Source organism: Saccoglossus kowalevskii, chromosome 3 (genome assembly GCF_978046115.1).
Source record: "Saccoglossus kowalevskii chromosome 3, keSacKowa6.1, whole genome shotgun sequence".
Classification (NCBI taxonomy): domain Eukaryota; kingdom Metazoa; phylum Hemichordata; class Enteropneusta; family Harrimaniidae; genus Saccoglossus; species Saccoglossus kowalevskii.
In genome coordinates this window covers 32,349,125-32,374,659 of record NC_140643.1, presented here as the reverse complement: position 1 = coordinate 32,374,659, position 25,535 = coordinate 32,349,125, and the positions used below count along the sequence as shown (strand labels likewise).

Here is a 25,535-nt window from a genome sequence, read left to right as displayed (position 1 = left end):
ATATCAATGATGTCAAAATGTACTTAGTGCGGGTGGGATTTGAACCCACGAGGACTAATGTCCATTGGAACTTAAGTCCAATGCCTTAACCACTCGGCCACCACACTGAATGTTACACTTAGTTTTGGTTCAATAATTCAATTGTGATACGACATTTATATCTATGATGTCAAAATGTACTTAGTGCATGTGGGATTTGAACCCACAAGGATTAATGTCCATTGGCACTTAAGTCCAACGCCTTAACCGCTCAGCCACCACACGCAATGATACTCTTAGTATTGGTTCAATCACTCAATTGTGATAGGACATTTATATCTATGATGTCAAAATGTACTTTGTGCGGGTGGGATTTGAACCCACGAGGACTAATGTCCATTGGTACTTGAGTCCAACGCCTTAACCGCTCGGCCACCACACTCAATGTTACATTTAGTATTAGTTCAATCATTCAATTGTGATAGGAAATTTATTTCAATGATGTCAAAATGTACTTAGTGCAGGTGGGATTTGAATCCACGCGGACTAATGTCCATTGGAACTTAAGTCCAATGCCTTAACCGCTCGGCCACCACACTGAATGTTACACTTAGTATTGGTTCAATCATTCAATTGTGATAGGACATTTATATCTATGATGTCAAAATGTACTTAGTGCGGATGGGATTTGAACCCACGAGGACTAATGTCCATTGGAACTTAAGTCCAACGCCTTAACCGCTCGGCCACCACACTGAATGTTACACTTAGTATTGGTTCAATCATTCAATTGTGATACGACATTTATATCTATGATGTCAAAACGTACTTAGTGCGGGTGGGATTTGAACACACGAGGAATAATGTCCATTGGAACTTAAGTCCAACGCCTTAACTGCTCGGCCACCACACTCAATGTTACTTTTAGTATTGGTTCAATCATTTAATTGTGATAGGACATTTATATCTATGATGTCAAAATGTACTTAGTGCGGGTGGGATTTGAACCCATGAGGACTAATGTCCATTGGAACTTAAGTCCAACGCCTTAACTGCTCGGCCACCACACTGAATGTTACACTTAGTATTGGTTCAATCATTCAATTGTGATAGGACATTTATATCTATGATGTCAAAATGTACTTAGTGCGGGTGGGATTTGAAACCACGAGGACTAATGTCCATTGGAACTTAAGTCCAACGCCTTAACCACTCGGCCACCACACTCAATGTTACTTTTAGTATTGGTTCAATCATTTAATTGTGATAGGAAATTTATATCAATGATGTCAAAATGTACTTAGTGCAGGTGGGATTTGAATCCACGAGGACTAATGTCCATTGGATCTTAAGTCCAACACTAACCAATCGGCCACCACACGCAAGGTTACACTTGCCATGTCCATTGGAACTTAAGTCCAACGCCTTAACCACTCGGCCACCACACTCGATTCTACCCATAGTATTTGTTCTATCATTGATAGGAAATTTATATCAATGATGTCAAAATGTACTTAGTGCAGGTGGGATTTGAATCCACGAGGACTAATGTCCATTGGAAATTAAGTCCAATGCCTTAACCGATCGGCCACCACACACAATGTTACACTCCGTATTGGTTCAATCATTCAATTGTGATAGGACATTTATATCAATGATGTCAAAATGCACTTAGTGTGGGTGGGATTTGAACCCACGAGGACTAATGTCCATTGGAACTTAAGTCCAACGCCTTAACCGCTCGGCCACCACACTGAATGTTACACTTAGTATTGGTTCAATCATTCAATTGTGATAGGACATTTATATCTATGATGTCAAAATGTACTGAGTGCGGGTGGGATTTGAACCCACGAGGACTAATGTCCATTGGAACTTAAGTCCAACGCCTTAACCACTCGGCCACTACACTCGATTCTACCCCTAGTATTGGTTCTATCATTCAATTGTGATAGGAAATTTATATCAATGATGTCAAAATGTACTTAGTGCGGGTGGGATTTGAACCCACAAGGACTAATGTCCATTGGAACTTAAGTCCAAAGCCTTAACCACTCAGCCACCACACTCGATTCTACCCATAGTATTGGTTCTATCATTCAATTGTGATAGGAAATTTATATCAATGATGTCAAAATGTACTTAGTGCGGGTGGGATTTGAACCCACGAGGACTAATGTCCATTGGAACTTAAGTCCAATGCCTTAACCACTCGGCCACCACACTGAATGTTACACTTAGTTTTGGTTCAATAATTCAATTGTGATACGACATTTATATCTATGATGTCAAAATGTACTTAGTGCATGTGGGATTTGAACCCACAAGGGTTAATGTCCATTGGCACTTAAGTCCAACGCCTTAACCGCTCAGCCACCACACGCAATGATACTCTTAGTATTGGTTCAATCACTCAATTGTGATAGGACATTTATATCAATGATGTCAAAATGTACTTACTGCGGGTGGGTTTTGAACCCACGAGGACTAATGTCCATTGGAACTTAAGTCCAACGCCTTAACCGCTTGGCCACCACACTGAATGTCAAATTTAGTATTGGTTCAATCATTCAATTGTGATAGGACATTTATATCTATGATGTCAAAATGTACTTAGTGCGGGTGGGATTTGAACCCACGAGGACTAATGTCCATTGGAACTTAAATCCAACGCCTTAACCGCTCGGCCACCACACTCAATGTGATAGTTCAATTGTGATAGGACATTTATATCTATGATGTCAAAATGTACTTAGTGCAAATGGGATTTGAACCCACGAGGACTAATGTCCATTGGAACTTAAGTCCAACGCCTTAACCGCTCAGCCACCACACTGAATGTTACACTTAGTATTGGTTCAATCATTCAATTGTGATAGGACATTTATATCTATGATGTCAAAATGTACTTAGTGCGGGTGGGATTTGAACCCACGAGGACTAATGTCCATTGGAACTTAAGTCCAACGCCTTAACCGCTCGGCCACCACACTCAATGTTACATTTAGTATTGGTTCAATCATTCAATTGTGATAGGAAATTTATATCAATGATGTCAAAATGTACTTAGTGCAGGTGGGATTTGAATCCACGAGGACTAATGTCCATTGGAACTTAAGTCCAACGCCTTAACCGATCGGCCACCACTCACAATGTTACACGTCGTATTGGTTCAATCATTCAATTGTGATAGGACATTTATATCAATGATGTCAAAATGTACTCAGTGTGGGTGGGATTTGAACCCACGAGGACTAATGTCCATTGGAACTTAAGTCCAACGCCTTAACCACTCGGCCACCACACTCGATTCCATCCCTAGTATTGGTTCTATCATTCAATTGTGATAGGAAATTTATATCAATGATGTCCAAATGTACTTAGTGCAGGTGGGATTTGAACTCACAAGGACTAATATCCATTGGAACTTAAGTCCAACACCTTAACCTCTCGGCCACCACACTCGATTCTACTCCTCGTATTGGTTCTATCATTCAATTGTGATAGGAAATTTATATCAATGATGTCAAAATGTACTTAGTGCGGGTGGGATTTGAACCCACGAGGACTAATGTCCATTGGAACTTAAGTCCAATGCCTTAACCACTCGGCCACCACACTGAATGTTACACTTAGTATTGGTTCAATCATTCAATTGTGATAGGACATTTATATCTATGATGTCAAAATGGACTTAGTGCGGATGGGATTTGAACCCACGAGGACTAATGTCCATTACAACTTAAGTCCAACGCCTTAACCGCTCGGCCACCACAACCATTGTTACGTTTGGTTCAATCATTCAATTGTGATAAGAAATTTATATCAATGATGTCAAAATGTACTTAGTGCAGGTGGGATTTGAATCCACGAGAACTAATGTCCATTGGAACTTAAGTCCAACGCCTTAACCGATCTGCCACCACACTGAATGTTGAACTTTAGTATTGCTTCAATCATTCAATTTTGATAGGACATTTATATCAATGATGTCAAAATGTACTTAGGGTGGGTGGGATTTGAACCCACGAGGACTAATGTGCATTGGAACTTAAGTCCAACGCCTTAACCGCTCGGCCACCACACTGAATGTTACACTTAGTATTGATTCAATCATTCAATTGTGATAGGACATTTATATCTATGATGTCAAAATGTACTTAGTGCGGACGGGATTTGAACCCATGTGGACCAATGTCCATTGGAACTTAAGTCCAACGCCTTAACCGCTCGGCCACCACATTCAATGTTACATTTGGTTCAATCATTCAATTGTGATAGGACATTTATATCTATGATGTCAAAATGTACTTAGTGCAGGTGGGATTTGAATCCACGAGGACTAATGTCCATTGGAACTTAAGTCCAACGCCTTAACCGATCGGCCACCACACGCAATGTTACACTTGCCATATCCATTGGAGCTTAAGTCCAACGCCTTAACCACTCGGCCACCACACTCGATTCTACCCCTAGTATTGGTTCTATCATTGATAGGAAATTTATATCAATGATGTCAAAATGTACTTAGTGCGGGTGGAATTTGAACCCACGAGGACTAAAGTCCATTGGAACTTAAGTCCAACACCTTAACCGATCGGCCACCACATGCAATGTTACTCTCCGTATTGGTTCAATCATTCTATTGTGATAGTACATTTATATCAATGATGTCAAAATGTACTTAGTGTGGGTGGGATTTGAACCCACGAGGACTAATGTCCATTGGAACTTAAGTACAACGCCTTAACCGCTCGGCCACCACACTGAATGTTACACTTAGTATTGGTTCAATCATTCAATTGTGATAGGACATTTATATCTATGATGTCAAAATGTACTTAGTGCGGATGGAATTTGAACCCACGAGGACGAATGTCCATTGGAACTTAAGTCCGACGCCTTAACCGCTCGGCCACCACACTGAATGTTACACTTAGTATTGGTTCAATCATTCAATTGTGATACGACATTTATATCTATTATGTCAAAATGTACTTAGTGCGGGTGGGATTTGAACCCACGAGGACTAATGTCCATTGGAACTTAAGTCCAACGCCTTAACCGCTCGGCCACCACACTCAATGTTACTTTTAGTATTGGTTCAATCATTTAATTGTGATAGGACATTTATATCTATGATGTCAGAATGTACTTAGTGCGGGTGGGATTTGAACCCACGAGGACTAATGTCCATTGGAACTTAAGTCCAACGCCTTAACCGCTTGGCCACCACACTGAATGTCAAATTTAGTATTGGTTCAATCATTCAATTGTGATAGGACATTTATATCTATGATGTCAAAATGTATTTAGTGCGGGTGGGATTTGAACCCACGAGGACCAATGTCCATTGGAACGTAAGTCCAACGCCTTAACCGCTCGGCCACCACAACCATTGTTACGTTTGGTTCAATCATTCAATTGTGATAAGAAATTTATATCAATGATGTCAAAATGTACTTAGTGCAGGTGGGATTTGAATCCACGAGAACTAATGTCCATTGGAACTTAAGTCCAACGCCTTAACCGATCGGCCACCACACTGAATGTTGAACTTTAGTATTGCTTCAATCATTCAATTTTGATAGGACATTAATATCAATGATGTCAAAATGTACTTAGTGCGGGTGGGATTTGAACCCAGGAGGACTAATGTCCATTGGAACTTAAGTCCAACGCCTTAACCGCTCGGCCACCACACTGAATGTTACACTTAGTATTGGTTCAATCATTCAATTGTGATAGGACATTTATATCTATGATGTCAAAATGTACTTAGTGCGGGTGGGATTTGAACCCATGAGGACCAATGTCCATTGGAACTTAAGTCCAACGCCTTAACCGCTCGGCCACCACATTCAATGTTATATTTGGTTCAATCATTCAATTGTGATAGGACATTTATATCTATGATGTCAAAATGTACTTAGTGCAGGTGGGATTTGAATCCACGAGGACTAATGTCCATTGGAACTTAAGTCCAACGCTTTAACCGATCGGCCACCACACGCAATGTTACACTTGCCATATCCATTGGAGCTTAAGTCCAACGCCTTAACCACTCGGCCACCACACTCGATTCCACCCCTAGTATTGGTTCTATCATTGATAGGAAATTTATATCAATGATGTCAAAATGTACTTAGTGCAGGTGGGATTTGAATCGACGAGGACTAATGTCCATTGGAACTTAAGTCCAACACCTTAACCGATCGGCCACCACATGCAATGTTACTCTCCGTATTGGTTCAATCATTCAATTGTGATAGGACATTTATATCAATGATGTCAAAATGTACTTAGTGTGGGTGGGATTTGAACCCACGAGGACTAATGTCCATTGGAACTTAAGTCCAACGCCTTAACCGCTCGGCCACCACACTGAATGTTACATTTAGTATTGGTTCAATCATTCAATTGTGATAGGACATTTATATCTATGATGTCAAAATGTACTTAGTGCGGGTGGGATTTGAACCCACGAGGACTAATGTCCATTGGAACTTAAGTCCAACGCCTTAACCGCTCGGCCACCACACTCAATGTGATAGTTCAATTGTGATAGGACATTTATATCTATGATGTCAAAATGTACTTAGTGCAAATGGGATTTGAACCCACGAGGACTAATGTCCATTGGAACTTAAGTCCAACGCCTTAACCGCTCAGCCACCACACTGAATGTTACACTTAGTATTGGTTCAATCATTCAATTGTAATAGGACATTTATATCTATGATGTCAAAATGTACTTAGTGCGGGTGGGATTTGAACCCACGAGGACTAATGTCCATTGGAACTTAAGTCCAATGCCTTAACCGCTCGGCCACCACACTCAATGTTACATTTAGTATTGGTTCAATCATTCAATTGTGATAGGAAATTTATATCAATGATGTCAAAATGTACTTAGTGCAGGTGGGATTTGAATCCACGAGGACTAATGTCCATTGGAACTTAAGTCCAACGCCTTAACCGATCGGCCACCACACGCAATGTTACACTTCGTATTGGTTCAATCATTCAATTGTGATAGGACATTTATATCAATGATGTCAAAATGTACTTAGTGCGGGTGGAATTTGAACCCACGAGGACTAATGTCCATTGGAACTTAAGTCCAACACCTTAACCGATCGGCCACCACATGCAATGTTACTCTCCGTATTGGTTCAATCATTCAATTGTGATAGGACATTTATATCAATGATGTCAAAATGTACTTAGTGTGGGTGGGATTTGAACCCACGAGGACTAATGTCCATTGGAACTTAAGTCCAACGCCTTAACCGCTCGGCCACCACACTGAATGTTACATTTAGTATTGGTTCAATCATTCAATTGTGATGGGACATTTATATCTATGATGTCAAAATGTACTTAGTGCGGGTGGGATTTGAACCCACGAGGACTAATGTCCATTGGAACTTAAGTCCAACGCCTTAACCGCTCGGCCACCACACTCAATGTGATAGTTCAATTGTGATAGGACATTTATATCTATGATGTCAAAATGTACTTAGTGCAAATGGGATTTGAACCCACGAGGACTAATGTCCATTGGAACTTAAGTCCAACGCCTTAACCGCTCAGCCACCACACTGAATGTTACACTTAGTATTGGTTCAATCATTCAATTGTAATAGGACATTTATATCTATGATGTCAAAATGTACTTAGTGCGGGTGGGATTTGAACCCACGAGGACTAATGTCCATTGGAACTTAAGTCCAATGCCTTAACCGCTCGGCCACCACACTCAATGTTACATTTAGTATTGGTTCAATCATTCAATTGTGATAGGAAATTTATATCAATGATGTCAAAATGTACTTAGTGCAGGTGGGATTTGAATCCACGAGGACTAATGTCCATTGGAACTTAAGTCCAACGCCTTAACCGATCGGCCACCACACGCAATGTTACACTTCGTATTGGTTCAATCATTCAATTGTGATAGGACATTTATATCAATGATGTCAAAATGTACTTAGTGCGGGTGGAATTTGAACCCACGAGGACTAATGTCCATTGGAACTTAAGTCCAACACCTTAACCGATCGGCCACCACATGCAATGTTACTCTCCGTATTGGTTCAATCATTCAATTGTGATAGGACATTTATATCAATGATGTCAAAATGTACTTAGTGTGGGTGGGATTTGAACCCACGAGGACTAATGTCCATTGGAACTTAAGTCCAACGCCTTAACCGCTCGGCCACCACACTGAATGTTACATTTAGTATTGGTTCAATCATTCAATTGTGATGGGACATTTATATCTATGATGTCAAAATGTACTTAGAGCAGATGGGATTTGAACCCACGAGGACTAATGTCCATTGCAACTTAAGTCCAACGCCTTAACGGCTCGGCCACCACACTGAATGTTACACTTAGTATTGGTTCTATCATTCAATTGTGATAGGACATTTATATCTATGATGTCAAAATGTACTTAGTGCGCGTGGGATTTGAACCCACGAGGACTAATGTCCATTGGAACTTAAGTCCAACGCCTTAACCGCTCGGCCACCACACTCAATGTGATAGTTTAATTGTGATAGGACATTTATATCTATGATGTCAAAATGTACTTAGTGCAAATGGGATTTGAACCCACGAGGACTAATGTCCATTGCAACTTAAGTCCAACGCCTTAACCACTCAGCCACCACACTCAATGTTACATTTAGTATTGGTTCAATCATTCAATTGTGATAGGAAATTTATATCAATGATGTCAAAATGTACTTAGTGCAGGTGGGATTTGAATCCGCGAGGACTAATGTCCATTGGAACTTAAGTCCAACGCCTTAACCGATCGGCCACCACACGCAATGTTACACTTCGTATTGGTTCAATCATTCAATTGTGATAGGACATTTATATCAATGATGTCAAAATGTACTTAGTGTGGGTGGGATTTGAACCCACGAGGACTAATGTCCATTGGAACTTAAGTCCAACGCCTTAACCACTCGGCCGCCACACTCGATTCTACCCCTAGTATTGGTTCTATCATTCAATTGTGATAGGAAATTTATATCAATGATGTCAAAATGTACTTAGTGCGGGTGGGATTTGAACTCACAAGGACTAATGTCCATTGGAACTTAAGTCCAACGCCTTAACCTCTCGGCCACCACACTCGATTCTACTCCTCGTATTGGTTCTATCATTCAATTGTGATAGGAAATTTATATCAATGATGTCAAAATGTACTTAGTGCGGGTGGAATTTGAACCCACGAGGACTAATGTCCATTGGAACTTAAGTCCAACACCTTAACCGATCGGCCACCACATGCAATCTTACTCTCCGTATTGGTTCAATCATTCAATTGTGATAGGACATTTATATCAATGATGTCAAAATGTAATTAGTGCGGGTGGGATTTGAACCCACGAGGACTAATGTCCATTGGAACTTAAGTCCAGCGCCTTAACCGCTCGGCCACCACACTCAATGTTACACATAATATTGGTTCAATCATTCAATTGTGAAAGGAAATTTATATCAATGATGTCAAAATGTACTTAGTGTCGGTGGATTTTGAACCCCACAAGGACTAATGTCCATTGGAACTTAAGTCCAACGCCTTAACCGCTCGGCCACCACACTCAATGTTACACTCAGAATTGGTTCAATTATTCAATTGTGATAGGACATTTATATCAATGATGTCAAAATGTGCTTAGTGTGGGTGGGATTTAAACCCACGAGGACTAATGTTCATTGGAACTTAAGTCCAACGCCTTAACCGCTCGGCCACCACACTCAATGTTACGCTTAGTATTGGTTCAATCATTCAATTGTGAAAGGAAATTTATATCAATGATGTCAAAATGTACTTAGTGCGGGTGGAATTTGAACCCACGAGGACTAATGTCCATTGGAACTTAAGTCCTACGTTTTTTTGCTTTTTTTAATTAAAAGACACTGGTCTGTCTTGTTTAACATCTATGTACAGAGCTAAAATAAATTCAATACATAATCGTTCATCAAATAATTTTAACATAACTCTCACAAGTCTCAAAATTCAAATAATTTCAAGCGATTGTGTGAAGGATGATCAGGCAAATTTTAATTTAGAAAGAGACAGTGAAATTATTATTTGTGGCTGTTTCTATTAGGAGTTCATATCTACATTTAAACAATATAACTTTATTGCGGTATGCAAACATTCTGTGTTCTAGTTTATTTTTTAAGATATCAATAAGAGGTATTTTGTGTTTAGAATTGTTAAATATTTGGCGTCGAATTGTAATGGTATAGCGGGCAAGGGACATTAGGTAATTTATTGGGGCAGTGTTAAACTTGTCATTAGAGGTAAATTGGCTGAATAGTATAATGGTGTCTGTATTTGAATCAACGGCGATATCGGGAGTATTTTATTGAGGAGATGGAAGATATATTGCCATGAAAGCTGTATAGTGTTACATCTCACTAGCATATGTACAAGATTTGTATTACAATTGTTGCAAAATTGGCATAAAGAACTATCAGACAAATTAATTTTATGAAGGGGAGTATTTGTAAAAATTGAGTTGTGAATGATTTTATAGTCAATATCACCAAGTAAGTTTGGTTTTATACCCCCGTAAATATATGGCCATATATTTTTTAAATTTATATTATTGTATAGTTGGGACCAATGGAAAATGCAAGGTGGCTCAACGTCTTTGGTCATGTTAATTAGTTAGGTGAATTTCTTTGTAGTAAAATGGCTTATGGATTTCCGTTATTTCGGAGTCTTTATCAGGGATATTGGTACAACAATGTTTTTTTTTCAGGAGGTGGGAATTGCATTAATTATGGTATGGTATTGTTTTAATATTTTGTCCGGAGATTGACTTTCAATGGAAGTTGAGCGGCCTTGCACGAGTTCTCAGATTGCATTTGGTTGTAAAAAAACGGGGATTACCTCGTATAATAAGTTTGTTGCAAAAGATTGGCTGGTAATATATGTCTATAAGGGAATGTGGGCTGGCATCTATTTGTTGGGAAATGTTATACCAGGCGTGCAGCATAAAATGGAAGTAAATTGGTGAATTTTCTTGGGTCTAATTTTATTTTAAAGAGATCGGGTCCGAGATTGACGTTGCAGTATTTTTTTATGTTATAGGACATTAAATATTTAAATTTATGGTTATAATCCGGATTTCAAATATTTCCTTATCCATTTTAACCGAAATACTGCACGTCTGGATTGCATGTCAGACAGGTTAACTCCCCCCAAAGATATTGGATTTGTAATGACGTCATACTTAATTAAGGGTTTGTGATTATCCCAGATGAATGCTGTTATTGATTTTTTGCATTTGGAAAGGATTTCCTCAGTTATTGGGGTAACAGATAAGGGATAATACAACATTGACGATACCAGAGTGTTTACAATTAGAGTTTTTCCTTTTAGGGAAAGCTTTCGTCGTTTCTAATGATTTAGTATGGTTTAGCGTTTTGACATTTTATTATTCCAGTTACAATTTATTAAATTATTATTCGAATGGGCCACATAAACACCTAATATAGAAATGTTGTCGTCTTGGACTGTACAGGGAAACGTCAGTTCGATCTTTGTTTGACCCACACCAAAGAATTTCATTTTTATTTTCATCAATTTTTGCCCCAGAGATAGATCAATGTATTCAGGGGCTCGAAAACCTTCATTTGGTCTAATTTTAATATGCACCCGGGCTGGTTAGTTTCATTTGCATAAGGAATTAAATCACATATACAGAATACATTATCCACAATATACCTTCCTGGGACACAGCATGACTGGTCCTCGGAGATGATCGTGTCGATAACTTTTCGTACACGTGTTGCTAATAATTTGGAAATAATTTTATAGTCAATATTTGATAGAGAGATATGACGCCAATTAGAAAGGAAACGTTTATCAATGTTTTTCTTGGTGACTAATGTAATTACACTCGCCCGGAAGGATTCAGGAAAGGTACTATTTTCAAAAATATTATTAATAATGTCAAAAATATCATGGGAAATTTCACTCCAAAAGTATTTATACCAATTTACAGTTAGGCCATCCAGCCCTGATGATTTGTCATTTATCATCTCAAAAAGAATTGAAATAACTTCCGACAGTGTTGGTTTTCTTTCGAGAAATTGTTTATCATCTTGGGATAATTGAGAATTCATTTTATCTTTAAGATCAGTAGGGTCAAGTGTAACGGATTCTTTTGTAAATAACTTTGCGTAAAATTTGTGGGTAGCAGAAACGATTTCGTCTGAAGTGTTAAAAGTTTGCCCCCTATCATTGATAACTTTAGTTTTTTGTTCTCCAATGTAGATATCATTTTTTCGTGAATTTGAAATTAGGTTTCTAATCCGCATAACTTGTATCGTCTAGGAGTTTGTTATTGAAATGCCAGATGCCACCCACGTTTAACCTGATTAAAAAATCAAATTTGTAGAAAATCGAGTCATGATCACTGTAGGGGAAAGGGGAAATGAAACTAGAAATACAAAGTTGTGAATGGGAGGATGAGAGAAGACAATTGTCAGTGCGGCTTTGCAGGAGTTTGTTGTTAACTGAACGTCGTCATGTGAATTCTCTAGCTTTGGGGTGTTGAGTTCGAAAAATATCAAGAAGGGCATTTAAGAACATTCGTTGTTTTAATTTTATAACTGAGTTGTCGGCATGGGAAATTATACTGTTTGAACGGTCAAGATTAGGTATGAGAGCACAGTTAAAATCACCAATAGTAATATTATTTTTTTTCGGGATCAATATAATTTTGTAGATGATAAAAAAATCGCCGGCGTTCAGCTATGTTATTTGGGACATAAAGCTTAGTATTGTTTCAATCATTCAATTGTGATAGGACATTTATATCAATGATGTCAAAATGTACTTAGTGCGGGTGGGATTTGAACCCACGAGGACTAATGTCCATTGGAACTTAAGTCCAACGCCTTAACCGCTCGGCCACCACACTCAATGTTACACGCAGTATTGGTTCAATCATTCAATTGTGAAAGGAAATTTATATCAATGATGTCAAAATGTACTTAGTGCGGGTGGGATTTGAACCCACGAGGACTAATGTCATTGGAACTTAAATCCAGCGCCTTAACCGCTCGGCCACCACACTCAATGTTACACGTAGTATTGGTTCAATCATTCAATTGTGAAAGGAAATTTATATCAATGATGTCAAAATGTACTTAGTGCGGGTGGGATTTGAACCAACGAGGACTAATGTCATTGGAACTTAAATCCAACGCCTTAACCGCTCGGCCACCACACTCAATGTTACACGTAGTATTGGTTCAATCATTCAATTGTGAAAGGAAATTTATATCAATGATGTCAAAATGTACTTAGTGCGGATGGGATTTTAACCCACGAGGACTAATGTCATTGGAACTTAAGTCCAACGCCTTAACCGCTCGGCCACCACACTCAATGTTACACGTAGTATTGGTTCAATCATTCAATTGTGAAAGGAAATTTATATCAATGATGTCAAAATGTACTTAGTGCGGGTGGGATTTAAACCCACGAGGACTAATGTCATTGGAACTTAAGTCCAACGCCTTAACCGCTCGGCCACCACACTCAATGTTACACCTAGTATTGGTTCAATCATTTAATTGTGATAGGACATTTATATCATAGATTTCAAAATGTACTTAGTGCGGGTGGGATTTGAACCCACGAGGACTAATGTCCATTGGAACTTAAGTCCAACGCCTTAACAACTCGGCCACCACACTCAATGTTACACTCCGTATTGGTTCAATCATTCAATTGTGATAGGACATTTATATCAATGATGTCAAAATGTACTTAGCGGGTGGGATTTGAACCCGCGAGGACTAATGTCCATTGGAACTTAAGTACAACGCCTTAACCACTCGGCCACCACACTGAATGTTACACTTAGTATTGGTTCAATCATTCAATTGTGATAGGACATTTATATCAATGATGTCAAAACGTACTGAGTGTGGGTGGGATTTGAACCCAAAAGGAAAAATGTCCATTGGAACTTAAGTCCAACGCCTTAACCACTCGTTCACCACACTCAATGTTACACTTAGTATTGGTTCAATCATTCAATTGTGATAGGACATTTATATCAATGATGTCAAAATGTACTTAGTGTGGGTGGGATTTGAACCCACGAGGACTAATGTCCATTGGAACTTAAGTCCAACGCCTTAACCACTCGGCCACCACACAGAATGTTACACTTAGTATTGGTTCAATCATTCAATTGTGATAGGACATTTATATCAATGATGTCAAAATGTGCTGAGTGCGGGTGGGATTTGAAGCCACGAGGACTAATGTCCATTGGAACTTAAGTCCAACGCCTTAACCACTCGGCCACCACACTGAATGTTACACTTAGTATTGTTAATTGTGATAGGACATTTATATCAATGATGTCAAAATGTACTTAGTGTGGGTGGGATTTGAAAGCACAAGGACTAATGTCATTGGAACTTAAGTCCAACGCCTTAACCACTCGGCCACCACACTTAATGTTACACTTAGTATTGGTTCAATCATTCAATTTTGATAGGACATTTATATCAATAATGTAACAATACATGTTGATGTTCAATTTTTCATCTGTATTCGAATTTATGTTGTATATTTTGTACACATCACCGGAACACGTTAAGTCATTAAATGTATGGAATATTTATTGGCTGACAAATTTGTTAAATCAAAAAATATACCAGCCATGTCAGAAACAACACTGTGATATAACGCGTCAGTTCAGATATGGAACCAAGTTCAGACCATGCCCATATTATGTTCACTTGCAACCAGTTAACTCAAATATACAAATTTTATTATGTTTTAATACTACGGTTAGTCGATTTTTGTTTTACGTTTTAGCGGCTAATCCGAGTGGAAGTTTAAAGTATAATAGTGTTTGCATTCACTCAAATATTTTAACATATTTTGAACAACCTCTACCTGATACCTGATATACTCCGTTTTTCGTTCATTATAATCGCCTTGAATGATGCTGATTTGGTTTGAATAATTTTGTCATCGTAACCTGTTTTGAAATGTTTTGAAAGTAACTTTTATATAAAAACAAAACAACAAAAAACGATTCTACATGTACTTATTGATTGATATTATAGTGTTTAGTGTGAGAGCAGTATTTTAATAATTTAGCATGTCAGCATAAAACGCTTATACGTCGTGGTTATCATTTGAACGAAACGCTGTAATTACCTGAAATGTATAAATCATAAAATACATCTCAGACAACGTTGTGATATAGCAATCAATATCATCTATTATTCCCATCAGTGTAGACTCACAATGAATGTAAATTTGTTTTTCAATAATTCAACTCAGTATATTCTATTCTACTCTATTTTGTTTTGACTAACACGGTTATTGCATTAATTTTCTGCCCTCATCTAGTCGTTTATTCTGTCCAAGTTGTTTATTGTTTTATGTTTTGATATTTTCTTTTTTGACAATAGAGGTGCTAAAGTGGGGCTTATTTGGTAAAAACAGCGGCAAAGACAACGACGAATCTTCGTTTCATTTCTCGTCGTTCGTACAAATAACTAGAAGCGCATGCGCATTTACGATATTTCTTATTTCATCAAACAAATACTACTTGTTTTGTATGCGACAGTGCACTCTTTATTTAAATGTATCCGGATAATTAAATGTCTAAATCAACATGAAATATTAACTAATATTCAATGTTACCCAGACATAATATTTTGTGATGGAGTATTGCCCACTCGCGACGAATGTTGCTGTTAAGTTGAGTTGAGTGTTTTATATAAAGTCTTATTAAACATTTTTTTTTAAATGAACATATCGTGTTTTTTTTTGTAATACAGAAATCTCAACTACCAGATGTCCATTACAGCTCTGATCCACCAAGTGCTAAAAACAGTCGCATCGATCTGTCGTTATCCATTATGGGACAAGATATTCAGCTACCACCACCTCGGACACCCACAGAACCCAGGCGATGCGAGGTTTGTGACAATAACAATTACTATATTTCTACTATATTCATATATAATTACTATCTCAAAAGCATTTTGATTAGTTACCTCCACTGGGGTTTTGGGATAAATAAATTGTTGTGTTTTTTTTTTTCCATAAATGTGACTGACATCCAGAATGAAAAACAACTCGTGATTTCATGTCGGGACTTGGTTTTTCGCCGAGACATGTACGTCCGCACATTACGAATGTTACGCTTAGTCGCTGTTGCATTACAATTGTTACTCCTGTACGCAAACACAAAATGACACCCTAAACAACGCCATGAAATGTAACACTTTCCAAAGTCAGACTGTCATACTCTAACTACGTACTGTGCATGTTTTTGTCATTGCAGCGACCACGCCCCTTTACCCACAGTGTGCCATATTACATCAATGACGAAGCTCAAGACGATTTAACAGTATTACATAACAATTTAGAGGAACTACTAATGTGTCATTCCGTTGGGATTCCGATCGAGGTGGGTGTATAGCCATTGTACCAGTGTTGATATGGTACAATAAAACACGTGACAATGTAAACTAATACATCCCTGTTTTATAGTAGCTGATTGTATGTAGACTACAGCTGTAAGTATGTTTCTATTGCAATGACTTGTGTCAAATAGAAACAAACCAGATAAAATGTCAAATGTAAGGAATAGTTTGCCTAGAGCGCCATCTACCGTCTTTGACGATTGCAGCTTCTGTTTTTATTTTCAGATTATTAAACGTGATTTCAAGCCTGGGAGTTTAGCAGCTCCAGTATTCCACTGTCCAAGATGTCTCGGTCATTGGAAGGAGTATGGTCTATTGCCAGATAAATGCGATGAGCCAGCGTTACCAACTCGTGGACCATTTTATAGATTGAACACCCACAGCTCTGATTTGTTGCAGGTAAATAGGTTGTTTTGAATGTTGAGGGCGCCAACACAATCTAAAATGTCTACTACTGATTTATCTACACTTAATGTCTACTAATTTATTTAAACGCACCAAAATGTATTAACTAGATTTACTCATTATGTTAACGACATTAGAAAAACAAATGCACTTAGGTACAACAATTTCTTCCATATTGTGATAATAATGCAATTATATGTCTTGACTGTTTATATAAGTTCTTGTAATATATTGTATTTTTATCTAGAATCTTAGTGAAGTCAGTGAACATCATCATGAAAATACAACAACCATTGTTATTAATAGTGGAAGCCATCCAATAGATGGAAGAAAAGATAAATATATGTCTAATTTGTATAGCGATTTGTCACTGGAATCTGATAGCAAATCTTCAGTTCCTGATGATTCAACTTCAGCAAAACTGAATTCGAGACAGGCCACAGTAAAGAATAGAAAGCAAGGTTAGTAGTAGGCATACATATTTTGTCTGCAGTCACTAATTAGAATATCGCCTGAAAATCGAAGGTGATAGTAGCTGAATGAAACTGTAGCATTTCCAGCAGCATAATACTCGAAATCCTTATGATACATGTAATCTTACACCATGTCATTTTTGTTCAGTTGGTGCTATAAAGACTGGAAAAAGTAAGTCACCAAAATCAAAAGAACAAAAAATGATGGAAGATGATACAAGAACAGATTCTGGAAGTCTTGATGATGAATATTCAACAGAAGCAGACAAAAACAAAACTCGGGGGAAGAAGAAGAGCCTGGGTCATTCAGAGAAGACTGGTTTGCATGCCCAGAAAAATGATAGCGTCAATGAAGATCTGTCGACTGATCTAGAACAGAGAACTACCGGGAATGAAGCTCAACAAGGCACAGGTCTTGAACCTAACATTAATGATGTGATGATTGACAATATCAATGGACATGTGGTGTATAATAAAAGTCCAGGTAAGAGCATGTTACTTGTAAACACCAGCTGACGTTAGATACAATGTATCTACAACCCCTAAATTTGTACTTTCTTCTTATCTTATTTTGTGTTTGTTTCACGATCTTTGTAGGTAATTATAAAGCTGTTGGACAGAGTGGTGTTGGTCATGAAAGTGGTAAAATGGGTCAGTATGGTCCAGATGGATCATTCTACCCTGGCGCGTATGAACCTGATGGCACATTCAAGCCAGTTGGTAGAATCGGGAAAGATGGCAAATTTTATCCGATTACTATTGGTCCCGATGGAAGACACTATATCAATGAAACCTATGGACCAGATGGAACATTCTATCCTGGAGAACAAGTTGGATTTAAGTTTGCAACTGCAGCCGAATTTGCAGCAATTCAAAATAAAGGCTTGATTCAAGAAAGCAATTCTAGAGGTCCTGATGGTAACTATTATCCACATGGAAAATATGAAGCAAATGGTACATTTAGACCAGGTGGGCCACCACAACCAAAATATGGACCAGATGGAAAACTGTTGCGTGGGGCAATTGGTACTGATGGACAATTTTACGCAAATGGTCATTATGGCCCAGATGGAACCTTCTTCCCTGGGGGTCAGATTGGACCCGATGGCATATTTTATCCTAAAGGTAATTGGGTCCAGGAAGGTTTCTTTGTTCCAAATAATGAACCAATTCATGGATTGGGCTTTTCTGCATCTACCAGTGGCGGATCGGGTAGCTATGCTTATGATCAATGCCCATACACTAACAATAACCAGGACGCCGATGATACATTTTCTGGATGCAGCACAGCTAACACAAATAATTTACCTGTTATTGATTCTGAGAAAAAAGGTTTGAGTAAAATCCAGCATTATGAATACATTAATGACTCCAATGAAGACATGATGAGACAACAACAAGTATTGGGTTACCATGACAGTAACTCGGATGACGAAGGTTTTGATTCAGTGCCAGTTGTTGGCGAAGTTGACAAAATGAATCCCAGCTACACTGGGAAGCCTTTGAGAAGACGACGGAAAATGGGGAAACATGTAAACGGGACTTGTGATGGTGGGAGGGTGGAAGGAATTCAAGAAGACATTGCAGAGAGTGAAGATCAAGACTACGAATATGATTATGAAGAGGACGTTGTTTCTCGTGATACAGATGTACCCATTCATCAAAATAGTGAGGGATACCACAGCGGTAACAACAGTAGTCGTGAAAACTCAAAAACTGGCGATGTTAGAACTCTAACTGATCCTTATATAATGGCTGGCCGTGTCAGAGAACGGGTGATTAGACAGATTGATACATCAATATATAATAAATCTGCTTGCAATCCAAAAAGAATGCATGGATCTGCTGAGTCGAGACACAGTAGCCTAGCAACGAATGATACTCAGGAGTCTGAGTTGGGTTATGATGAGCAGGAAGAATTCTGTAAAGACGAAAATTGTAAAGTCAAGGGGAAACACAAACATACCACAACAAACAAACGCAAACAGAGTAGCATTGTTACTTTAAAAGAAGGAATGTTCGATTTACCGACAAGTCGTCGCAGTAGCTTGGTGAGTGATATTGAGACAGGTATCACTACAAGCAAATCTAGTGGAATAACCAGTTCAGCGCACAAAGGAAAGAAAAATATAAAAAACCATGCTGTTCGAAATGTTACTGGAAAACCTGATACTAGGCGAGAGACGCTTGGAAAGCACGTATTTTCCGGTCCCGCAACAGCTGGTAGTAGGGTGACGACATATGCGGGAATCCTAGATGAGAAAACTAACAGTTCTTCGAGTGCAAAATCTACAAAAGAACAAAATGTCAAACAACGCCCTGGACAACAAAAAGCAGTAGCTTCAAAAATTCCTAACAGCGAAAACGATTCCGAGGTCAGTAATTCTAACGATGAAGATAGTGACGATAACGACAAGGCTGGGGGGAAAGGGGTACGTCGGCGCCAAGTGATTAAGAAAACAGCCAAGCGTAACAGGAAAGTAATTAGAAAAAATCGGGTTTCCGAAACTGGACAGGGAGATCAATCAGCATCTATTACTACATCCAGTTCCTCTGCAAATAGGCAGCGTCGTGACAGCAGTATGATGTTGGCGGAACCCATGGCTATGTCAAGTCGACCAGGCAGCTTGTCAAATGTATACCGGTGTAATAGCAATATAACTGATGAACAAACAAGAATGAAATATTCACGGTCGACAATTCCTTCTGACAGTATGAATGCTTCTCGCAAACGTAGTAAAGAAATCTTTGATGAACTGATGAAACGCAGTAGCACCTTACCTAAAGTACCTCAGTCTGCGGGTGAACCGCTTGAAACAACCAGAAAACGATCACCAACCAAGGAAGAACTGATACAATTAAAAAGATCAACGTCTTCAGTTAGGTACACGAATAAAACTAAAAGAGATTCAGTTACTGTTGGAAAGAGATCAGAAGCTGGAAGCAAAATTCATGGTATCAATGAGCCAAATGTGCTTGATGTCGGGTCTAGTCTAAGCGATGAGAGCTTATTTACTATGTCACCAGAAACGTCAGAAGAATCCATATGTTCATCTGTCAGTCGGTTAAAATCAGATGTTGATCTACCAAATCTTGCTTCGCTCTCAGTTCTGGATTTCACACGTTCATACACGTTCTCGTTCTTCACTCTTCCTGAACACTACCGAGAACGAAATGAAAAGCTACAAAAAGCAGCGAACCCGAAAAATAGGAAGGTGAAAGCAGCAAAACCTAAAAAACGATAATTGCATTAATTCATTGTACTAGTAATTATATCCGTCCATTTTTACCGCTTACAATAATTCACTTTGTGTAATTGCAATCTTGTTAATTTACAATAATTCTATTTAATAAAATACAAAGCAGATAATCTTAATAGCAGTCTTCACAATCGTTCTCAATGCACGCAAATATGTCAAGTTTAGATAATTTACTAATTTACTCTGAGGCCAATTTTCCCTCATTTCAACGCAGTGGCGGCGGCGCGGGGTCGGTCGGCCCCTCGAAAAAAATGTTGGGGGCGTCGCCCTTCGAAAATCGAGCTGAGACCCTTTGTGTCAGCAAAATTTGTCGCTCAAAATGCAGGAAATAGCGTTTAAGAGGGTCTATATTTTTTTTAAATTGTGAATGGGGAGCATGCCCGGACCCCCAGGTAAGGTCGCGCCTTCGGCGCAAGGTTGTCGAGCAGATTCCCCCCCCCCCCCCCATGCAAACATTTCGTGCCGCCGCCTCTGCAATGAGAATGACAGCAAAACAATTGGGCTAGCATGCCAGTGTGATTCAGAATTTACCGGCGACTGACTAACTATGCCGATCCCACTTTAGGTCATTTTTTTATTATCCAGGAAACGTTCCGAGCGCCTGTGGCTAAACTTACGTAGCTCAGTCGAGTAAATCCGCCTGTTTCCTATTGGCTTGTTAGTGGACAGAAAAACTGCCGCTGATGGCGCTCTACCCAAACAAATGAAATAAATGATGGTATGTTTAGATTCACAGTAGTGATCAGAATATTGCAATGACGCTGTCACGAGCGGTCGTCTATGATTTATTCCCAAATACGCAGAAATAATACACTAATACAATAATAGTAGTACAAAAATGTATTTAAATGCGCAGAGCTTACATGATGCAACAACGGGTTGACTCTGGCGCATACCTTGCATAACATTTCTACGCAATGTCTCGTTAGCGCATTAGCCCATAGATTACCATGAAGAAGCTAATGGATAGAATGGCTGTGGGGGTTGATCCATAAAAGATTGGTACAGGTTATATTGAGGGCAGTATCAATGTCACACGATTATAACCATCAAAATGTTCAATACAATGCGCATTGGCCCAAACAAGTAAATAGCAATTGAGGAATGTGTACCTTTAAAGACAATAATTGTTTTACTGATAGTCCATTGACCATACGATATCATAGTGATATCAACAAGAGGTACTAATCGTGTAATATATTTTTTTGGATCTATTTTTGAATAATGTTTGCTGGACATGTCAAATCAGTACTTTATTCAATATTTAGAGGGGTCAAAGTTCACCTAGCACCTGATAATATAAATTGTGATTTCATTGGCTGAAGCCAATTGTATATTTTTATTTATGGGCATAGTTATTCTACTAAAGACATTAAATATTTTAAAATATAAAATACTTAGCACCGTCCAAAAAAGTATGGTGTCACCTGTGTTTTGACCCGATGTGAGCATATATCCAAACAAATTTGTTTTTCGTATTTACTTCAAAATGATTTTCCTGATTTTAAACTAAAATGGTTCAAAATTATATTGATTTGCACACTGGGTGAGAATTCATGATTCAAAGTCTCAATAAATATTAATAGTGGTAAATGTCAAGCACAAACATGACCAAATTGATGACTGGTATACCACTCAACAAGAGTCTCTCTCAGGGCGCCCTCATGTGACGGTTTGTTTTAATTAGTGTGTTGTTTTTTTTTTAGCAATAACGCAGTTGTAGTTCTTGGTAATAATGTAAATTGTAATAATTTTTGGGAGCCATCCATCAACCCGCAAAATCTTACTGAGGCGCGACTTAGCGAGGGCTCTCTGTATTCCTAATTACCAAACGTAGCATATTATTTTCTCGTTTGCTATGCAAACAAGAGACTATAATATTATTGTGTTAGCTAAATGGCATTTAGATTTAATTATTCGTTTCCCGATAGAAGTAAATACGGAAACAATATTGGAATACTAAACTGAATACGAGAAATCCTATGTCGATACAGCACTCAGCAATTGGATTATTCACTAGTGTGATGGTGCTGTTTCGGGTTCTTTGTTGAACCCTTCATCAGTCGGAACAGTACCTGACCGAATCATTCGATTTATTTAGTTTTCAGAATGTTCGACGTTATTACTTTCATTATAACAATTTAGTTAAAATTGAAAGTAGTTCTTCGATGTTGTTGAGATTGTTTATTGCGCATTAAATATTTGATACGAATTTAAGTTCTCCTAGATAGCATGGACATGTCTCTGAGCAAAGTGTGATAGGTTGGCTTAGGCGGGGTTGGTATAAATTTGAGTCCGTTGCCAAGGGCAATGACCTCTGTTGGGGTCAGAATTCTACTCGAAAAATTCCGAATAAAACTTGAAATCAACCGAGCTTGATCAGCCAATCGTTTATTTTTATCCAGTTTAGCATTGTATTTCTTTATTCGTTAGCATCTTGCAATGTGTTTCTTACGTGAGAAGTGTCTATTGCGTTTCCTGTTATTGATTGTATGGACAAAGTCCGTAGTAATAACGGTAGTTCTCTTTTTGGAGGATGCGGTGGACCTAAAAAAGGTCGTTTGGTTTGTGTGCCGAAGCACTGGTTTATTTAAGGCTAGAAGTGCGTTTTCTGCCCTTTCGGAGGTCCTGCATTCTTTTTCTCGATTGTTTGAGGAATTGCCTCAGTTTTCCAAAAAACAGAGCCTGATGTTCTTCTCCAGCCAGGCGTTTGCAAACGCTTCCTTCTCATCCTTTACTAGAATGGCCTGAAATTGTTCCAGATGTGTCGGTAAATAAATGTCCAGTAGTTTAGTGCACTGTTCAGAAGCCTGGTTTGAGATAAGTTCACATTTTTGTAGGAATGCCGTAGACGGCTTCAAACCAGGTATAATGGTTTTCTTTGAAACTAAAACCCTTTGGAATTTATTCTGATAATGAAAATCCATGTATCGACTAGATCTGATTAACAATAGACCATTCAGTACGGTAAAGCTTAGATAAAGATTTTACCTTGCCCTTAATTGCAGAGAAGAGAGCGTCTGGTAAACATTTTTGTGCTGGCGTTGGTGCAGAATTTCTACAGGTTGGCTGTCTGTAGTCAGGTCGAGCATATGCGTATCAAACACCACATCGAAATCTTCGATAGTGCTGATTTCTTCTGCTGTAGACGTGACGGGATTGGAATAGATAATGATGTTTCTGATGGTCTTATTAATAATAGGATCGACCGGCAGAGCAAAATATTGCTACTATGTTATAGGATAGTCGTGATCCTCGGGCTATTGGTCAATAAATAAGCATCAATATTTCAAAACGATAATAAAAATGGCTCGGATTGTGCTAGTTGAAAGTTCGTTTAACAACGAATAAAGGAAAGGGAAGTGCTAAAAATAAGAAAGGAGCATAGAACGTAAGTCCGAGATGTATAGTAAAGAAAGGACATGGTTGTTTTTTTAAAAAGCGGGAAAAATCAACAGTAGCCTCGAAAATTACATTGAGGCAACCAAAGTTGAGATATCCAAAATTACTACCAATAAACCCAAACAAAACATGAATTCTGCCGAAAGGGCGGCAATAAATAGACTACATCATGATAACACAATTGTAATAAAACCATTCGACAAAGGTGGAATTGCAATCATGAATACAACTAAACAACGAGCAATACTATACTAAAATTATATATAATTATATATACTATAGTTACAGCTAATTTGGTCCATGAGCTCGTTATAGAAATGTACAATCTGGAATTAATCGATTACGACACGTATACATATACAGACCCATTTAACTACAAAGTTATAACGCCCCGTTGGTATTTACTGCCTAAAGTACACAAACCACCACCAGAGGGCAGTATATTCGTCAGTAGACCAATAATCAGTCGGTAGTTGCTCTGGTCCGACAGAGAAAATATCAGAATTGATTGACCACTTTTTAATTCCGTTCGTTAAAAGGCAATATACCTACATCAAAGATACTACTGATTTTATTAACAAAATCGAAAATATACAAGTATCTGATAATAACGTCCTAGTAACCGTGAATGTCGTATCAATGTATACTAATACTGTTCACGAAGAAGCGATCCGAGCAACCGCTAATGCAATTACAATCACAGTGATAGTCCTTTGAAACCACCAGCTTTGGAATATATAATTGAAATTCTTGAAATCATTCTGAAAAGAAACACATTCGAGTTTAATAATGAATATTATACCCAAACATGTGGAGCTAGCATGGGATCACCGTCTCCACCTAAGATTGCTGACATTACATTCCTACTGGAAAACCAAATTTTACTACTTGGTGCTCGATATATTAAAACTTGGTATCGTTTTCGACATGACATCTTCATGGTGTTCAAAAGTACCGTACTTGAATTACACAAATTTGTTCAGGAAGCCAATATGCTTCATAACAAATACCGGCTCACATTTGAATACTCCATACTTCCATGATCTGAATTTATTAAACGTGAAAACGCACACCAAGACAACGGAAATGTTTGAATATTTGAAACGTAATTTCTGTGATCCTACATCAGTATTCAAACGATTTGCTAAAGGCGAAACCATTCGGTATGCTCGAAAATGTAATAATCTAAACGTATATATAAACGTAATCTATTTAGTGAAAAATTGCGTTAAAAGAGATTACACAGATAACGATATCGAAAGATATTCTTCAATTAATGAACATGACAATCGTATCTCACGTACATGTATTTACATGAATCAATGCATAATAATGAAGGGCAAACAATATATAATAGGATCTAAGCTCAAAAGAGCCCTATTAAAAAACTGATCAGTTACTCGTTAACATTTTTCCAAACCCTCCACTTATTGCATTTCGTAGAAATACTAACTTGAAAGATAGACTTACAAGTTTCACTCTACGTACTGACAAACTC

General features: G+C 38.2%; 1 protein-coding gene and 30 non-coding genes across 31 annotated transcripts; 1 reads left to right on the top strand and 30 right to left on the bottom strand.

The window, feature by feature from the left end:
• Window positions 1–24: 24 nt before the first annotated feature.
• Window positions 25–107, bottom strand: TRNAL-UAA (transfer RNA leucine (anticodon UAA)). The gene has a single exon. It is a non-coding gene; the product is annotated as a tRNA-Leu (tRNA).
• Window positions 108–495: 388 nt separating this feature from the next.
• On the bottom strand, window positions 496–578 carry TRNAL-UAA (transfer RNA leucine (anticodon UAA)). Its single transcript has one exon. It is a non-coding gene; the product is annotated as a tRNA-Leu (tRNA).
• A 74-nt stretch (window positions 579–652) lies between these two features.
• On the bottom strand, window positions 653–735 carry TRNAL-UAA (transfer RNA leucine (anticodon UAA)). Its single transcript has one exon. It is a non-coding gene; the product is annotated as a tRNA-Leu (tRNA).
• A 388-nt stretch (window positions 736–1,123) lies between these two features.
• On the bottom strand, window positions 1,124–1,206 carry TRNAL-UAA (transfer RNA leucine (anticodon UAA)). Its single transcript has one exon. It is a non-coding gene; the product is annotated as a tRNA-Leu (tRNA).
• Window positions 1,207–1,651: 445 nt separating this feature from the next.
• TRNAL-UAA (transfer RNA leucine (anticodon UAA)) lies at window positions 1,652–1,734 on the bottom strand. The gene has a single exon. It is a non-coding gene; the product is annotated as a tRNA-Leu (tRNA).
• A 73-nt stretch (window positions 1,735–1,807) lies between these two features.
• TRNAL-UAA (transfer RNA leucine (anticodon UAA)) lies at window positions 1,808–1,892 on the bottom strand. Its single transcript has one exon. It is a non-coding gene; the product is annotated as a tRNA-Leu (tRNA).
• Window positions 1,893–1,965: 73 nt separating this feature from the next.
• On the bottom strand, window positions 1,966–2,048 carry TRNAL-UAA (transfer RNA leucine (anticodon UAA)). Its single transcript has one exon. It is a non-coding gene; the product is annotated as a tRNA-Leu (tRNA).
• Window positions 2,049–2,122: 74 nt separating this feature from the next.
• TRNAL-UAA (transfer RNA leucine (anticodon UAA)) lies at window positions 2,123–2,205 on the bottom strand. The gene has a single exon. It is a non-coding gene; the product is annotated as a tRNA-Leu (tRNA).
• Window positions 2,206–2,593: 388 nt separating this feature from the next.
• Window positions 2,594–2,676, bottom strand: TRNAL-UAA (transfer RNA leucine (anticodon UAA)). Its single transcript has one exon. It is a non-coding gene; the product is annotated as a tRNA-Leu (tRNA).
• Window positions 2,677–2,889: 213 nt separating this feature from the next.
• Window positions 2,890–2,972, bottom strand: TRNAL-UAA (transfer RNA leucine (anticodon UAA)). Its single transcript has one exon. It is a non-coding gene; the product is annotated as a tRNA-Leu (tRNA).
• Window positions 2,973–3,203: 231 nt separating this feature from the next.
• TRNAL-UAA (transfer RNA leucine (anticodon UAA)) lies at window positions 3,204–3,286 on the bottom strand. The gene has a single exon. It is a non-coding gene; the product is annotated as a tRNA-Leu (tRNA).
• Window positions 3,287–3,517: 231 nt separating this feature from the next.
• On the bottom strand, window positions 3,518–3,600 carry TRNAL-UAA (transfer RNA leucine (anticodon UAA)). Its single transcript has one exon. It is a non-coding gene; the product is annotated as a tRNA-Leu (tRNA).
• Window positions 3,601–4,664: 1,064 nt separating this feature from the next.
• Window positions 4,665–4,747, bottom strand: TRNAL-UAA (transfer RNA leucine (anticodon UAA)). Its single transcript has one exon. It is a non-coding gene; the product is annotated as a tRNA-Leu (tRNA).
• Window positions 4,748–4,978: 231 nt separating this feature from the next.
• On the bottom strand, window positions 4,979–5,061 carry TRNAL-UAA (transfer RNA leucine (anticodon UAA)). The gene has a single exon. It is a non-coding gene; the product is annotated as a tRNA-Leu (tRNA).
• Window positions 5,062–5,135: 74 nt separating this feature from the next.
• Window positions 5,136–5,218, bottom strand: TRNAL-UAA (transfer RNA leucine (anticodon UAA)). The gene has a single exon. It is a non-coding gene; the product is annotated as a tRNA-Leu (tRNA).
• Window positions 5,219–5,601: 383 nt separating this feature from the next.
• TRNAL-UAA (transfer RNA leucine (anticodon UAA)) lies at window positions 5,602–5,684 on the bottom strand. The gene has a single exon. It is a non-coding gene; the product is annotated as a tRNA-Leu (tRNA).
• A 598-nt stretch (window positions 5,685–6,282) lies between these two features.
• On the bottom strand, window positions 6,283–6,365 carry TRNAL-UAA (transfer RNA leucine (anticodon UAA)). The gene has a single exon. It is a non-coding gene; the product is annotated as a tRNA-Leu (tRNA).
• A 74-nt stretch (window positions 6,366–6,439) lies between these two features.
• On the bottom strand, window positions 6,440–6,522 carry TRNAL-UAA (transfer RNA leucine (anticodon UAA)). Its single transcript has one exon. It is a non-coding gene; the product is annotated as a tRNA-Leu (tRNA).
• A 213-nt stretch (window positions 6,523–6,735) lies between these two features.
• On the bottom strand, window positions 6,736–6,818 carry TRNAL-UAA (transfer RNA leucine (anticodon UAA)). The gene has a single exon. It is a non-coding gene; the product is annotated as a tRNA-Leu (tRNA).
• Window positions 6,819–7,206: 388 nt separating this feature from the next.
• TRNAL-UAA (transfer RNA leucine (anticodon UAA)) lies at window positions 7,207–7,289 on the bottom strand. Its single transcript has one exon. It is a non-coding gene; the product is annotated as a tRNA-Leu (tRNA).
• Window positions 7,290–7,363: 74 nt separating this feature from the next.
• TRNAL-UAA (transfer RNA leucine (anticodon UAA)) lies at window positions 7,364–7,446 on the bottom strand. Its single transcript has one exon. It is a non-coding gene; the product is annotated as a tRNA-Leu (tRNA).
• Window positions 7,447–7,659: 213 nt separating this feature from the next.
• TRNAL-UAA (transfer RNA leucine (anticodon UAA)) lies at window positions 7,660–7,742 on the bottom strand. Its single transcript has one exon. It is a non-coding gene; the product is annotated as a tRNA-Leu (tRNA).
• A 388-nt stretch (window positions 7,743–8,130) lies between these two features.
• Window positions 8,131–8,213, bottom strand: TRNAL-UAA (transfer RNA leucine (anticodon UAA)). Its single transcript has one exon. It is a non-coding gene; the product is annotated as a tRNA-Leu (tRNA).
• Window positions 8,214–8,444: 231 nt separating this feature from the next.
• On the bottom strand, window positions 8,445–8,527 carry TRNAL-UAA (transfer RNA leucine (anticodon UAA)). The gene has a single exon. It is a non-coding gene; the product is annotated as a tRNA-Leu (tRNA).
• Window positions 8,528–8,897: 370 nt separating this feature from the next.
• Window positions 8,898–8,980, bottom strand: TRNAL-UAA (transfer RNA leucine (anticodon UAA)). Its single transcript has one exon. It is a non-coding gene; the product is annotated as a tRNA-Leu (tRNA).
• A 388-nt stretch (window positions 8,981–9,368) lies between these two features.
• Window positions 9,369–9,451, bottom strand: TRNAL-UAA (transfer RNA leucine (anticodon UAA)). Its single transcript has one exon. It is a non-coding gene; the product is annotated as a tRNA-Leu (tRNA).
• A 232-nt stretch (window positions 9,452–9,683) lies between these two features.
• Window positions 9,684–9,766, bottom strand: TRNAL-UAA (transfer RNA leucine (anticodon UAA)). Its single transcript has one exon. It is a non-coding gene; the product is annotated as a tRNA-Leu (tRNA).
• Window positions 9,767–12,867: 3,101 nt separating this feature from the next.
• TRNAL-UAA (transfer RNA leucine (anticodon UAA)) lies at window positions 12,868–12,950 on the bottom strand. Its single transcript has one exon. It is a non-coding gene; the product is annotated as a tRNA-Leu (tRNA).
• Window positions 12,951–13,648: 698 nt separating this feature from the next.
• On the bottom strand, window positions 13,649–13,731 carry TRNAL-UAA (transfer RNA leucine (anticodon UAA)). The gene has a single exon. It is a non-coding gene; the product is annotated as a tRNA-Leu (tRNA).
• Window positions 13,732–14,116: 385 nt separating this feature from the next.
• On the bottom strand, window positions 14,117–14,200 carry TRNAL-UAA (transfer RNA leucine (anticodon UAA)). Its single transcript has one exon. It is a non-coding gene; the product is annotated as a tRNA-Leu (tRNA).
• A 1,107-nt stretch (window positions 14,201–15,307) lies between these two features.
• On the top strand, window positions 15,308–20,726 carry LOC144350438 (uncharacterized). The gene is made up of 7 exons (XM_078008632.2): window positions 15,308–15,313; window positions 15,847–15,987; window positions 16,356–16,481; window positions 16,723–16,896; window positions 17,150–17,363; window positions 17,524–17,859; window positions 17,973–20,726. Exons 1-7 carry the CDS (start codon window positions 15,308–15,310, stop codon window positions 20,618–20,620), a joined length of 3,645 nt encoding a protein of 1,214 aa, XP_077864758.2. The 3' UTR covers window positions 20,621–20,726.
• The last annotated feature ends 4,809 nt before the right edge of the window (window positions 20,727–25,535 follow it).